The sequence below is a fragment of the Mus musculus genome, chromosome 17, assembly GCF_000001635.26.
Source record: "Mus musculus strain C57BL/6J chromosome 17, GRCm38.p6 C57BL/6J".
Classification (NCBI taxonomy): Eukaryota; Metazoa; Chordata; class Mammalia; order Rodentia; family Muridae; genus Mus; species Mus musculus.
The window spans coordinates 56,892,306-56,907,355 of record NC_000083.6 but is presented as its reverse complement, the minus strand read 5'-3'; the positions used below and the strand labels follow the sequence as shown (position 1 = coordinate 56,907,355).

General features: G+C 56.2%; 1 protein-coding gene across 2 annotated transcripts in view; it reads left to right on the top strand.

The window, feature by feature from the left end:
- Positions 1-14,748, top strand: part of Mllt1 (myeloid/lymphoid or mixed-lineage leukemia; translocated to, 1) — a 42,902-nt gene extending 28,154 nt beyond the window's left edge. Inside the window, exons 4-12 of one of the 2 annotated variants that reach the window (NM_022328.2) lie at positions 1,501-1,644; positions 4,668-4,793; positions 7,060-7,587; positions 9,889-9,976; positions 11,039-11,147; positions 12,258-12,357; positions 12,454-12,525; positions 12,618-12,689; positions 12,766-14,745. In NM_022328.2, coding sequence (NP_071723.1) covers positions 1,501-1,644; positions 4,668-4,793; positions 7,060-7,587; positions 9,889-9,976; positions 11,039-11,147; positions 12,258-12,357; positions 12,454-12,525; positions 12,618-12,689; positions 12,766-12,894 — 1,368 coding nt within the window. In that variant the 3' untranslated portion in view covers positions 12,895-14,745. Of the gene's footprint in view, positions 1-1,500; positions 1,645-4,667; positions 4,794-7,059; positions 7,588-9,888; positions 9,977-11,038; positions 11,148-12,257; positions 12,358-12,453; positions 12,526-12,617; positions 12,690-12,765 lie in introns of both variants that reach the window. The other variant, XM_006524778.3, reaches the window with a different exon arrangement.
- Positions 14,749-15,050: the final 302 nt, after the last annotated feature.

Below are 15,050 nucleotides of genomic sequence, written 5' to 3'. Positions count from 1 at the left end.
TGTGTGGACTCCTGGCCCCCTTGGCACCAGGACTGGTTTGGCCAGTTAGGTGGCATTGCAGTTGACTGAGACTAGAGAGACGCTGGCTCGATGCCCTCTGGTGGGTATGGGTGGCTGTTTGTATACAAGGGGCATGTGATGAAGCTGCTTGAAGTGGGGACAACTTGAAGACTGACTGAAGTGACTGAGGGCCTTGGCCTTGTGGGTGGGGGCGACTGGACAGCATGGTTCTGGCCTGAGAGTGTAGGCATATCTTCGCCTCTCAAAATCTGCATCCCCAACAACAAGGCCTGCCTCCTCCTGTTGTTTCTCACCTGTCCTGAGTCAGCATGGGTGACTAAAGCCATAGTGTGTTGTCTCGGGTTGCCCTCCCTGTCACTTCATAGAAAGCAGGGCTCAGTTGGTAAGGAGCTTGCCACACCAGCATGAGGACTTCCCAGCACCCTCTGGAAAATCTTGTGTGTGGCATGTGAATAATCCCTGTGTTGGGGATGGAGACCAAGGGATCTGTCTTAGTTAGGGGTTTACTGCAGTGAACAGATACTGTGACCAAGGCAACTCTTATAAGGACAGCATTTAATTGGAGCTGGCTTATAGGTTTAGAGGTTCAGTTCATTATTATCAAGGTGGGAGCATGGCAGCGTCTAGGCAGGCATGGTGCAGGAAGAGCTGAGGGTTCTACATCTTGTTCTGAAGGCAAACAGAAGATTGGCTCTCATGCAGTTAGGAGGTGGGCCTCATTGCCAGCTCCCACAGTGACACATTTCCTCCAACAAGGCCACACCTCCTAATAGTGCCACTCCCTGGGCCAAGCATATTCAAACTAGCACTGGATCCTTGAGACTTTTTGACTAGGTAGATGATAATTGGTTAAGTTCTAGATTCCATGGATTCAGTGGAACTTAGCCCTTCTCCCTAGCGTCCTTGCTGGCCCTGTTAGGCCAGCTTTGCACAGCCCTTCCAGTCACTGCCGTGGAGCTGCAACATTGGGAGTTCAAGGCCAGCCTGAGTGGTGTAATTTACTTACACAGCATCACCTGAGTCACTCAGAGTGACTCCTTGTGACTTCCTCTGGGCTTTGGTGTCTGCGGTGGCTCCTGTGGTAAAACCCTGTGATTTGACCCCACTCCTGCTGCTCCACTCACAGGATGGCTTGCAGAGACAGCTCTAGGTTGAGACTCAAGGAGTATATATCTAGGGGTTACTCTAAGGAAAGAGCCTCAGGGAGTGCCTTGCTGGGTGAGGGTTAGGGAAAAGCCACCTCTCTGGTACTTTGCAATTTGGTGGTGACCTCAGAAGCGAGAATCCATGCCCTCTTGGGAGCATAGGCCTCAGTTGTTAACAGCTGTCAAGTCCTTTGAATGGCAGATTAGATAAGCATCTGGGACTTGGGGGAAGGGAAGGGAGGCTGGGAGGTGGGCATGGGAGAGACCTGAACTATGCAGTGTTCAGTGCTTCCTGCTCACTGCTGATGGACTTACATGGTGCTCTGTGTTCTAGGAGGAGCCGAGGAAGGTCTGCTTCACCTACGACCTGTTTCTCAACCTGGAGGGCAACCCTCCTGTCAACCACCTGCGCTGTGAGAAGCTCACCTTCAATAACCCCACCACCGAGTTTCGCTGCAAGCTGCTCATGGCTGGAGGGGTGAGTGTGCCTGCCTGCCACCTTTGCTCTGTGTTGGCTGGTAGCATGGCCAGGCCTACGTAGACCTTAACTGGTGGAGTAGGGAGCAGCCTGAAGATGTCTCAGGGTGTGGAGGGACATGGACAAGGGCAGACAACTACAGCTGGACTAGCTGCTGAAGGGCAAGATGGCAACGCCACCTGCAACCTAAGGTCACAGCATGCATGCCCAAGAGCTAGCCTAGGCTTTTGATGGTCTAGGAAGGGGTGTGTGGGTATGGGTGTGGGGGGCCGAGTATGTGTTTATGTGAGTATGGAAGCACTGTGGTGGTAGTTTATGGGTGCCCATGGTTCATGTGTGCACGCAGATGCACAAGCATGGTAGTGGTCTGGTGTGGGAGTATGATTATGCATGGAGTGTGTTGTATTCTGTTGTGTGGTATTCTGTGCAGTGGTACTTGTGGTCTGTAGATGCGTATGTGGCATGTGTGGTTGCCGTGTGAAAGGTGTATGTCTTATGTTCTATCTGGTGCTTAGAGTATATTTAATGTAGGGGTGTGTGTGTCCTTTGAAGGCTGTCTGTGGCACCTATTTAGGAGAGTGTGGTGTTCTGAGGTGTGTGCGCACTGTTTGTGGTATTTGGAGACATGAGGCAGAGATGTGTGGGCTGTGTGGTATTGTTTGAGATGTGTGTGAAGGGGATGTGTAAAAATATAGGACGAGTGTGTGGTGATGTCTGAGGTGGTGTACATGTGTCTGTGAGGTAGGACCTGTGTGTGGTGGTTGGTCTGTGGTGTGTGTATGTGAGGTGTGGGGTCTGTATGGTATGAGAGGACTGTGGTACTCTGTAGTGGCATCTGTGTGTGGCCTGCCCTCTTCCCTAGGTCCATATCAGCCAGGGTGTATTTCTAGGGTCTAGCACCCTCTTTCTCTTGGTTCTGTATAGCCAGGCCTCTCAGAAAACTCCTTCCTCTGAATGGAAATGGTTTTTCTTTTCTTCTTTCTTTTTTTTTTTTTTTTTTGGTTTTTCAAGACAGGGTTTCTCTGTATAGCCCTGGCTGTCCTGGAACTCATTTTGTAGACCAGGCTGGGCTCGAACTCAGAAATCCTCCTGTCTCTGCCTCCCGAGTGCTGGGATTAAAGGTGTACGCCACCACGCCCGGCTCAGAAATGGTTTTTCTGAGGTGAGGATTTGAGAATCCTGCGTGTGAAACTCTGTGACTGCCTGGGTGGTGGCAGGGGCAGTGGCAGCGGCAGCCTTGGGTGCACCCACATATATGATGCTGTTCTGCCCTGAGTCTGGAATGGCTAAGGCTGTGTGGGTGTGTGCAGAAGTGGCACCAGGTGCCTCCTATCCATAGTGTGTGTGGGCGGCCCCAGGGCCCCAGGTCAGCTTCTTGGGAGCGTCTGTGTCTCTGGCCTCTTCAGGCCTCTCAGGTGCCAGGGGAGGTATTACCTAAGCTCTGGGGAGTCTCAGGGCATCATCTGGCCACAGCCTAGGAGGGACAGTGAGGGAAGGCTGTGTCCAACTGGCCTTGAAGAGAGACTACAGTGAGATCCCAGAGTGGCCCAAGGGAGCCAGCCAGACACTGTCCAGTCTCAAGTGGCCTGGCTATGGGATGATGACTCCCAGGATCAGGTAACTGTGGCCTTGTGTTGTTGACCTCTGGGTCGTGAATCTCTGTGGGGGTAAATGCTTGTTGCCCAGGAACTGTGGCTACTGGGGAACTGGAGATGCCATCATGCTAGGATCTTGTGGCCCTGTAGTGGCTATAGGTTCTGACCCTAGGCATGCCCGGACTGGGATCCCACTGTTCTAGCAAGGCAGCCAGCTCTGAGTCTCAGCTGCTGCTAGCCTGAGGCTATTTGCACCAGGGAGTCTAGCCCAGGTAGCAACTGGTCTGTGTGCCATCCCTGCCTGGCCTTGGGCATCTTGGCAGGGAACTCAAGCTGTTTAACCTGGAGGCCAGGCAGGCTGGCAGGTGGGAAAGCATTCAGGCCATTCAGGGTCATCAAAGTCCAGCTGCCCTAGAGTTGGTGTCCTATACTGGGCTCCTACCCTGTCCAGGAAGGACCATTACTTAAGCGACCACTATCCTGGGCCTGGAACCTCACAGCTGCTTCTAGGATCTGGTTGACAAAGCCCAGCTGGGGACATATAGCCTCCATAGTAGCCTCACCTCTGTTGTGGTTGGGCAGGCTCCTGTGAGCAAGTCATAGCAGGGCAGGTCACCTTACTACCCTATTTCCGTGCATTGTCATGTGACCATGGGATCAGCATCCCAGATGAAAGGCATGGCTGGCTGGGTGCGTAGCCCAGATGCTCCTCTTCTGCCAGCCCAAACCCTTTTTCTTTGAAGCCCCATCCTCCTTTGTCTGCTGCACTCGGTGCCACATTGCATTCTCAGTGGCTGAACTCCATCTTTATGTGAACTTGCTGCTTTAGAGGCCAGTCCCAAACTGCTTCGGGCATCTAGGAAGCAACTGATGCAGGGCAGCACTTCCTACACTGCAGGCTGGTCCTCTTCCTAGCCTCTGACCCTGAGCTGGCCAGGGTTCCCAGCAGCCCCAGCACTGGCCCCTACGGCTCTTCTCTTACCCTTCTTGCCCTTGGCCCTGTTCTTGGCTTCTGCCTTGCTGCTTGGGCTCTGCGTGGCCAGCTCCCCAGCTGCCTGTGCCTGAAATGAGGAAGGCTTGTCCCAGCCTTGTCTATGCTAATCCCTCAGAAGCCTCTCCTGCTGTGCCTCCCCTCCAGCCTTCTTCTCAGTGCTTAGTGCAGTCCATGGCCCCAACTGCATCTCTTGCTTTGCTACAGGCTCTGAATCTTCTTGGCCAGGGCTGCAGTCTGCTGGCCAGGGTCCATCCCGGAAGCCTTGGGGCCATTTTGGTCCCCAGCTGCTCTGCTCTCCATCACAAGGACAAACCTGTGACTCTTCTGGGCAGCTGGCCTCCAGCTACCTTCTCCCTCCCCAGGAGGCTAGCTCCACGGCCGCCAGACCATTGCCTGGCGCCTGTGGATAACCTCTGTCTCTTCTTTGTCACTAGGTGATGGTAATGCCCGAAGGAGCGGACACGGTGTCCAGGCCCAGCCCTGACTACCCCATGTTACCCACAATTCCACTCTCTGCCTTCTCTGACCCCAAGAAGAACAAACCATCCCACGGCTCCAAGGTTAGTGAGGTGGAAGGCCAGCGTTGTGGAGCGTGGGCCTGGCCATTGGCAATTGCAAGCCATCGCCACCACCGTATGCAGAGCACAGCTTTGCACACCTGCCGCCTACATCCAGAGCCTCTGCTCCTGCTCCTTGTTGCTTCGCTAGCTAGCGTGGCCAGGAGTGGTGCTTGGAGTCTGACTGCTCATTTTGTGCCCAGCTCCAGTTCATTCACAGGTCTCATGGGCCCTCTTTCCTGCCCACCGGTGATTTGTCCCCAGCTACTGTTCAGGGCATCTCCATCATTGGTCCCTTGGCTACTTTCTTAGTTCCAGGTTCCTGGCCACACCTGCCCTTGTAGCTTCCAGGTCTGGTTGTCAGCAGTGATGGCATGAAGCCGACGTGGAGGAGGCTGGGAATAGTGTACACAAGACTGAGCTGAATCTCAAGGACACACATTTTGTCCCCTTGCTCAGCACTCTGGACAGTTCACACAGGGCCTCCTGGAGGGGCCACCCCAGCCACAGGCTGGCTTGTGCTGTCACCACCGCTACAACATCTGAACCTAGAACCTCAGGTCTGTCCCTCGAGACACCTGGGTACTTGGCCTTCTTTGGACCCTCTGAGGGTGGCGATGACCTTGTGTATCTGTCCTTCATTTTCACATCCTTCTTGCTTCACTGGCCTATAGGGCATTGTCAGCTGGGCATCCCCGTGAGACTCTAGCACCCTTGGGCCATCTTATCCATAGGCACCACAGGAAGAGAAGCAAGCACCAGGGCAGGTTCCTTCCGCCTCTTTCCACAAGGCTAACAGGCCTGTGACATCCTCAAGCTGGTCAGCATCTTGGAGTCCTAACCAAGCCCTGATGTCAACCTTCACTGACCTTTGGAGGTTGGAGGAGAGGCCAGTCTTCACTAGCAACCTGGGGCTTCTCCCCCAGCCCTTGTTGTTTGGCGTCCACAGAAGCAATGAAGGATGAGGCTGCTATGCCTCACAGGTGCCTCTCTGGTGGCAAGCCTTCTCTAGCACCACTGTGGAACGCTGCATGGGCTTCCACAGACTTCTGGGCAGCACAGAGTTTCTTCTTTTTAGATGACTCTCCCAGAAGCCCCAGCCTTAGAGTGTGGTCTAGACCCGAGTGTCAGCCCCTGTGCTACTCTGGCTGAGCAGTCTCTGGTGGTTGCACGGGGCCACAGTGAGCAGGAGGTGAACCTCTCAGGGATTGTTGTCAGGAACCTGCAGCTGGAACCAGGCCCACCCAGACCTGTTCCCCTGGAGGCATGGACTGTGTCACTCTACTGGATACTAGGCCGTGAGCCTTGGCAGCCTCTCGGAAGTGCACCTCTTCACTGTGAGGGCAGCATTGAGCCTGTGATGACCTCATCCTCACTGACTGTGCCTTCACAGATACAAGTGATTTTCCTGTGTTTGAGACTGGGTCTCACTATGGAGTGCTAGTTGACTCTAGTTTCCTGGGCATGACCCCAGGAGAGTGGTTCCTGTCAACCACTCACAGCCGTGGGCACATTCCTGTCAGCCATCTTGCCCTGCAGTCCTGCAAGCTTTTCCTCTGCAAGAGAGGGTGAGGACCACATGATTTCCATTTCTTGCCTCCCTTGTGGCTTACTGGGGGACAGCCCCCCTCCTCCCAGTCTCTATGAGGCACTTATCACACTCATGCCAGCTGCAGTGTCCCTTGTCAGGTTTATAGGAACATGGCCAGTGGCATAGGTTGGAGTCCTCAGGCAGCTTCATCTGACCCTAGACTCCTGGGTGGTCCAAGTGTGTTACGTAGCCCCTTGTGCCAGGTATTTGTCCCACCGGCTTGGTGTTCTTGGTGGTACTTTCGGCCATGTCTGTCCTGGGTTATGGTCTGCATGAAAGAGCTATTGCCTGGCTAACTCTGAGCTCTTTGCCTGGCCACTGGCTGTGCCTTCTGAAGAGAAGGCTAGAACTGGTGGAGGCGTGAGTTGAGCATTCCAAAATGGGATGCGAGTATTGAGGACATGGACTAGGGCCTCAAGGATGGAGGATGGCCAGCACCTTCCTGTCAGGGGCAGCCTCAGGTCTCCCACATGTGGGCAGCTGTGGGCACTTGTGACCCTGCAGGTTTGCGGGCACTGCTCTGGTGTGTCTGTTGGTCACAGCCTTTCACTCTGCGGATTCTCTCTACACATTCCAAACAGGCCGATCAGCTTTTGCCCAGGTTGGGGTGGCAAAGCCAGGCGGCCCCGGAGTGCCGCTAACACATCTTCCTCACCTTCCCTGCCCTTGGCCTTGTAGGATGCCAACAAGGAGAGTGGCAAGGCTTCCAAACCACACAAGGTGGCCAGGGAGCACCGTGAGCGGCCGCGCAAGGACTCAGAGAGCAGGAGTTGCTCCAAGGAGCCGGAGCGTGAGCCCAAGAGTGCCAAGGATGCTGCACGCAAGCTGCCCAAGGAGGAGAAGGCCCCAGTGCCCAAGGCTGCCTTCAAGGAGCCCAAGATGGCCCTAAAGGAAACCAAGCTGGAGAGCCTGTCCCCCAAGGGGGTGCCCCAGCCTCCTACCCTGCCCAAGGCCTCCAGCAAGAGGCCAGCTGCCACGGACTCACCGAAGCTCAGCGCCAAAAAGCCTAAAAAGAGTGGGTCAAAGGGGACACGGCGTGCACCAGGCACCTCACCCCGAGCTTCCTCCTTTCCTGACAAGAAGGTGGCCAGGGACAAGAACAGCAAAGGTGACAAGGGGAAGGCAGAGAGTGAGCCTCGGGAGGCCAAGCGGACTCTGCAGACTGAAGACTCAAACTCAGAGGATGAGGCCTCCTTCCGGTCAGAGGTGAGCAGGGGGTGGTGGCTGTCCCTTTGCCAGGCTGCTGTCTCCCCTGGGTCAGCTCTCTCCTGCCCATGCAGTGGTAGCTGGGGTCCCTGGATGGTATGGGCCTTGTAGCACTTGAGTTAACAGCTCTAGCCCTCATGCTCCTCAGTGGATGGGCAGCTTTGGTGACTAGGTAGACACTGCTGACTCTTGAAGATTAACCAGAGAGTTCATCCCTCTGTGTTCTCCCTTTCCCGGTGGGCCTTGGGCCTACTCCCCATCAGGAAGGTACGGGATGGCCACTGAACAGTACAGAGCTCTCTTTCCTGTCTCTGCACAAGGCAAGGTATAGGGTGCAGTTGGCCAACTCCTAGAGAATTGCCTGCCTGTGTCAGGGCCCTGGGTAAGAAGCTTTGAAGATGCTCTTGGGGCTATCCTGAACTGGTTTGGGGTCGAGAGCTCTGTAACCTAGTGCTCCTGCCACTGTGCTTATTGGGTGCTAGTGACTTCCCACAGTTCTCAGCGAGAGCAGAACTGTGAGTAGCTTCCAGCGCTCATCACTGGAGCTATCTGGGCTCCGGGCCTATGTCTTGAAACACTGGGCTGCCAGGTTTGACCTCTGCTTCTCCTCCCCCAGGCGCCAGGACAGGGCTCTTATGCAGCTGGGGAACCAGCCCTTCCTGAGAGCTGTGCACGGATGTTTTGTCCCAGGCAAGGACAGTGTATGGGCACTTCCTCTCCCGGTGCCACTGCCTCCAGGCTAGAGCCGAGTGCAGGCTGAACAGTCAGAGCACTGCCTCAGCTGCTGGGGCAAGAGACAGGCAGCCCTGAGGAGGGAGCAGCTGCTGCTGGAAGCTTGCTGGCCTTGCCGCTCTCCTCTGCACTGCGGTCCACACCCCAGGCCCTTCTGGTTCCTGGACCATTCAGTCCTAGCCACCGAGGGCCATGGGAGAAGTGTGGTAGCTGTAGTGCTATGGGTGCCTGCTGGTCACCTCCTGGGCCTCTCTAATGAGAAATGTTTCCAGATTCCATTAGTCCTTGCCCCTCAGGTCACTGTAGAGACGGTGGCAAGTGGTGTGCAGACCACCACAAGCCCACTGAGGCTCCTGGTTTGTGCCTGAGCCTAGTAGGTAGGACATTGATCCAAGCAGGGACCTGTAGAGCCACTCCCATATAGGTAGGGAAATTGAGGCTTGAATCTAGAGCCTGCCCTGACCTGGAGCAATGCCAGATAGCAGCCGTTTTTCATCACTTTGTGCCCAGGGAAAACTAAGAGGTTGGGTGTGTGCAAGGGAGGGTGCCTTGGCTCCAGGACTGGTCTGTGAGGTTCTACCCTGAGAACTTCACAGTGGGCAGACTTATGGGTGCCTAGGGCAGGTTCCCTCAGCACTCCCGCTGACCAGTAGGAAGGTAGTGAGAAGAAGCCATACACACACAGCTGGGCTCCAGTGGGCTGGGCTCCAGTGAGCCCTGCATAGGGCAGTTTCTTCCTTCAGTCTGGAATGTTCCCTCCCAGGCAGGCCGCTTTGCCCAAGCTAAAGTCTTTTGTAGGCAAGCACTTCCCTATCCCTTGTTCTGGGCAGGGCTGAGGGCTGACTAGCTCTGGATCCTGGGCTCTCCCACAGTGGGCATGTCCTATTCCCACCCGACCCTGTGACCCGGGGAAGAGAAGGGCTGTAGCCACTCTGCCCCAGGGCTAAGCTCAGCTGTCCCTGCTGCTTGTTCGCATCCCACCTGCTGGTATCTGTAACAACTGTGTGTGTGTCATGGCCACATCCCCAACACCATGTGTAACACACATGCTACAGCACACACCACACACAGTGCACACACTGCACTTCACACACCACATGTCATGCGCACACAAACGCACACGCACACACACACACCTGCCTCCCAGTATTCACTGAAGGGCTCACTCACACAGTGGAAGCCTCCTGCCTTGTGTGATGTCCAGGCTGTCACTGCCCCCTGGTGGCTAAGTTCATCCCTGTGCAGCTACAGGAAGACCAGTTAAGGTGTGCCCTGCTCCATGGTGTTTGTGGCAGACAGTCCTGCCATCACTCCTGTGCGGCTGGTGGGTGGTGGTGAGGCTTGGGTAGGATTTGGGCTTTTGGTCATTGTCTGAACCCCCAGTAAGGCAGGCAGCTTTACTGAGAATTCTGTGTTTCCTGTCTTCACCAGCCTCAGGCTCTATGTGAGCTGGGGCAGAAGGCTATCCTGGGTGCCTTGAACTGTTTGGCCCCTTCATTACCCCCTCCTCTGACCTGCAAGATGACAATCTCTTCTTTCCCTCTTGTGCTGCCCTGGCGTGGGCTGAAGTCGGCCCAGTCAAGCCCAGCTAATGCCAGCTCCAGCTCTGACTCCAGCTCTGACTCAGACTTTGAGCCGTCTCAGAACCACAGCCAAGGTGGGTCCGAAGGGGAGCTGGAGCTGGTAGAAGGGGTAGAGGTAGGAGACACAGGAGTGGAGGCAAGGCAGTAGGCCTGGCCTAGGGAGGAGCACAAATGAGCCAGGGAGAGGATCAGGCTAGGTCTGGTCTGCCTGTTGCTTCAGAAAGACTGAGCCTGGGTTTGCACCCCTGGGCTGAGTGCCCCTGGGCCAGACCCTCCTTTGGGCTGGCATTCCTTTCCCCTGTGCTGACCTCAACACCCAGGAGGCAGTAGAGGCCCACGCTGTCAGCTCCTGGTGGTCTAGGATTTGTAAATGGCAAGTACTTGTGCTCGCCCAGAAGCCTGCTCAGTCCCTGGGGTTCAAAGACCTGCAGCTATAGAAACCTACTTCCTTCTGATAGACTCACTCAGCAGTGCAGGCCCACCCTGTGCCAGCCCATCAAATGGCAGCCTGTGTGCTGGGCCTGGCTACTCTAGTGGTTCTCCCCAGGGAGGGACTGGAAACTAGGCTGGCTACTGTAACCAGCCTCAGAGGAACCTTTGCCTGCCTCCCATGGTGTCAGCCTTTTCGGGGGGCAGGAGCTTGGCTGGGGGATGGCATTCTTGAAGCCTATACTCTCCAAGGTTTTTATCTGCTGGATAGGGAACCAGCTGAATCGACATCATGTGACCAAGGTAATTGAGGGCTTTGTGTCCCTCTGTTGCCTTGGCAACAGGAATATAAACCAAGATGCCATCTGTAGGGGACTGGAACTGGGTGCCTCTGGAGAAAAGGGAGGACGGTGGACCAGAGCACCATGTAGGGCTACTGAAATACTGGGCATCCTCACAGAGGGGTGCAGGCTGTGCGGGGACTCTGGTCCTTGCTGGCCCACTTGGGTTCTGAGCCTTTGGCTGCTGTGATGGAGGGATCTTACAGGCCACTAGCAGACCAGGAACCTGAAGCCTATGAGGAAGGCCAGGAAGGTAGGGGTGGGGAACCTGCTGTTGGCCAGAGGGACCCCACAGGTGGTGATGAGTCTGGGGTGGCCCTGGGGGAGGCAGCCAGAGGCTCAGCTCTCCCCTCCATTTGCCCTCAGGACCCCTGCGCTCCATGGTGGAGGACCTGCAGTCTGAGGGCTCTGATGAGGATGACTCATCGTCAGGAGAGGAGAACACCGGCAAGGCCAACCCAGGCCGGGAGTCCAGGTGTGTGGGCAGCACTGCTAGGGCGGGCTCGGGGACTGGGAGTTGGCCAGGCTTTCCTTTTCAGCATGGCCTTCGCTGGCATCCACACTACACTGTAGAGTAAGGTTAGCTACCTGTGGGAAGCTGGACATGACAGGAATCCTGGAGGATGGGAGTCAGCTTCCCATGCTAGCCAGGGTAGGGGAGTTGTAGGCTTCTCCCAGGTCCTTACCCCAGGTCCCCAGAATGGGACATCTAGGGGGTCTCTCTTTCTAGGCCTCCAATAAGCTGAACACTAGGCTGTGACAGGCAGAGCTAGAGATGGATAGCACCCCAGGGCTCCATTGGCCCTGCTGTAGAGTAGTGTGCTTACGAGTTCACTGCAGGTAGAGTACACACACACACACACACACGCACACACGCACGCACACACGAGGTGCTGGCATGCTCCCTAAGGAGGTCCAAGGTCCAGCATCCCCAGCTGTTGAGCACAGAGAGAGGCAAAAGCGAGGGGAAGCTGAGGTTGTGCTTGCCTGGTAACAGTCTGACCTAGAGCCTGGCTTGCAGCCACAGAGCAGGAGCCCTGGATATAAAACCAACTGACTGTGGGAGCTGAGGGAGGAAGTGCCCTGGTGGCTGGCTTAATGGGTAAAGTCACTTGCCACCAGTCCTGAGGAACCTAGGTTTGACCCCAAAGCCCACATGGTGCAAGAACTAACGCTGGAGCCAGTTAGCGTGTCAGGAGACTACTGTGTTGCAATGCTTACCTGGGGTCCCCAAGAGCTTCTTGCACATTCACTGAGCTTATGGAGCTAAGAGTCGGGGGTGGGGGTTGACTACTCAGACCTGCTGGTGCAGTGTGATTCAGTAATCCTACCCACTGTGGGCTAAGCACATCTGACACTCGGGTACCCGGGCTGCACATCATTCTGTGTAACCCTTGTACAACCTGCTTTGCAGGACTACAGCAGGGTCTGAGGCTTGCCCCCATGGTCTCTGGTTACTGGGATATGGAGGGTCAGCCATAGGTTCTCATGAAGCAGCGAGAGGGAAGTCTGATGGTCCTGGTGCTCAGAGCTGGGTGGGAAGGCGTGAACATGTTACCTCTAACACCGCCCCACTGCTCTCCAGGCTAAGCTTCAGTGACAGCGAGAGTGACAACAGCGCAGACTCCTGCCTGCCTGGCCGTGAGCCCCTGCCTCCCCAGAAGCCGCCCCCTCCCAGCAGCAAGGTGAGTGGAGTCCGGCTCTCAGCCGCTTCCGTGGCTATACTGGGAGGTCTGAGGAATGCGTGCTGCATGCAGCTCACGGGTCCGGGGTCCCCACAGGTGTCTGGTCGGAGGAGCCCCGAGCCCTGCAGCAAGCCCGAAAAGATGCTGAAGAAGGCTACCTATGACAAGGTGGGTCTGTGTGGGCCTGAGGGTGTGGACAGGTGGTGCCTGGAGCTGGGCTCCACTTGGTGCCCCCGGCCCACTGCCGTGCTTCTCCCCAGGCTTACACGGATGAGCTGGTGGAGCTGCACCGGAGACTGATGGCTCTGCGCGAGCGCAATGTGCTGCAGCAGGTACTGAGCCCCTCCTTTCAGGCCTGGGCATTGGTACCCAGAGCAGTTCCCTGAATCCATCCCACCCGCCTTACAGATTGTCAATCTGATCGAGGAGACTGGCCACTTCAATGTCACCAACACCACCTTCGACTTTGACCTTTTCTCCTTGGATGAAAGCACTGTTCGCAAGCTGCAGAGCTGCCTGGAGGCCGTGGCCACATGACCCCGGCTGCCACTGTGGAGCCACGGTGGGCATGGTGGGCACGGGAGGGGCTGGGCATGAGGGCTGGCCCGCCATGGCTTCCGCTCCCGGTACCACCCCCAACTAACCATGGTGCCCCAGTACCCCTCAGTGGTTGGTGATGAAGGGGTGCTGCAGGCCACACACAGGGTGGGGTGACATAGGACACACGTGGCCTGCAGCCCCTCACTTAGTCCCTGCCAGTTGTCCATTGTGGGTGGGACTGAATGGCAGATTACTGCCTGGGCCTCTCTGGGTGGCCAGGATGACCACAGTCTTCCACACAGTTCACAGGCCTCTCTCAGCTGGCCTGCCTCCTAGACTTGAGGGTCCGTTAGCCTGGCCAGAGCCAGCTATGTGCACCTGCTTCTGCCATGCAGCCTTGTGCATGTGTGTGCTCCAGGTGCAGCCAGCAGCCGGGGGGCTCAGGCCACCCCTCTGCTGGAGGCACAGAGGATCTCCCCTCTAGATCCTAGGATGCCACTGCCTCTCGAGGCCCCAGGCCAGAGAACACTACAATGGGCACCAATCTTGGGACCCCAAGGGCCACCACTGCAGCCATGTGCCAGCTAAGCACCCACAGTTCCAAGGCTAGCTGGACTGGCAGCACTCCTGGGCCACCATTCCCCGTGGGCCTCCTCCTCTGCTCTCTCACTGATCAAGTCTTTGAACTTTGAAAACATGAGCTTTTGCCAAATATGATAGGATGGTGTGTGTGAGGCCGGCCCAACCCTAGACTGCCTCTGTTCCTGGCCACATGTGCGCCTGGAGAGGCTTTGGACCTGTGCCCTGCAAACTGCCAGGGGTCAAGCCAGCCCCCTTCCCCTGTCTGAGCCTGGAGTGCCACCCCTTCCCCAACTTCAGTTGTCGGTGTTTGTGCCCCAACCAAGGTGTTTGAAAGAGGCCTGAGCTGAAGCCAGCTCACAGTTGCCTCGATGTGTTGCTTCCTCCCCATTGTGGGTTCACCCCTGGAGGCCTGGCCTCCCAGCTCCCTCTCCCTGTCTGTCCCACTCCCAAACTATCTGTCAGGAAGATCCTGAACACTCCTGGGGACCCCAGCCTCTAAGGCTTCCTTTACCCCCAGAGAAAGGAAAAGGCCTCTGCCTGTAGCCCCTGTTCACACTCCCTATAGCTGGGAGGAAACAGGGCTCGTGCCCCAACCTCTTTCCACACAGGCCGACAATACTCTCCATCAGGTGTTCTGCAGCCTCTAAGCCTTTTCATAGAAGGCCCTGGCATCGTGGCAGCTGTTGGCCTCCACATGGAGTGCGCCAGGGTCCCAAACAGCCTCAGCCCAGGGCACCATTCTTCCTCTCATGGTCGCTAGCGGCCCAGCCCTTCTGCTGCCCTGGGCCTTGGTGTCTAGTCCTTCCAGATGCTTCCAGGGTCGTCCTGAAAACACCCACCCATCTCTTCAGTTACCTCCTCTGGCCAGAAGGTCACACCACTGTCCTCCAGAGCCACTCTGGGGCCCATACTGGCTGTCTGGAAGCCTAAAGCAGCAGCCTGCAGCCAGAGCCGAGGGTTCTAGGGACTTGTCCATAGGAAGGGGTGGCACTATGTATACCCTCAGTGAGTCCCTTTGCTGCAGCCTCCTGAACCAGTTCATGACACTGAGTGCAAAAGGTATTGGATACCTATCCCTCCCCAGGGCTTCACAAGACATGTCTCCATGAATAGACACGTCACTGGCCCAGACGAGCCCTGGACAGAGGGACCAGGAGAGCTGTGTTTGTAACAAGCTGCAGGGCCATTTGTCCCGCATTTTAAACTTTTTTGTTAAATTGTGAAATGATGGAGGAGTTTTATAGAAAATAAAGTGAGATGGGAGCAGTGGGTGGCCTGCCTTCAATTCAGTGAGGAATGGGAAGAGCCAGTGGGAACCTATGTAGAAGGGTGTTACACATCTCTGCTGTTCCCTTGCAAGCAGGTAGTGAGGGCTGGTTACAACACACTGGGGTCCTGGGATGATGGGTGGGCCAGCAGGAGGGTGGAAATAGGAAAGAGGGCACCCCATGCAGAGACTCCAAAACCCATGAGCCTCTGACATCACTCACACTGGGCCCATTTTCCAGACCTGAGTTCCACCTAGAGGGTCACAGGTGCATGAATGACACACACCTGAGTGGTACACAGAA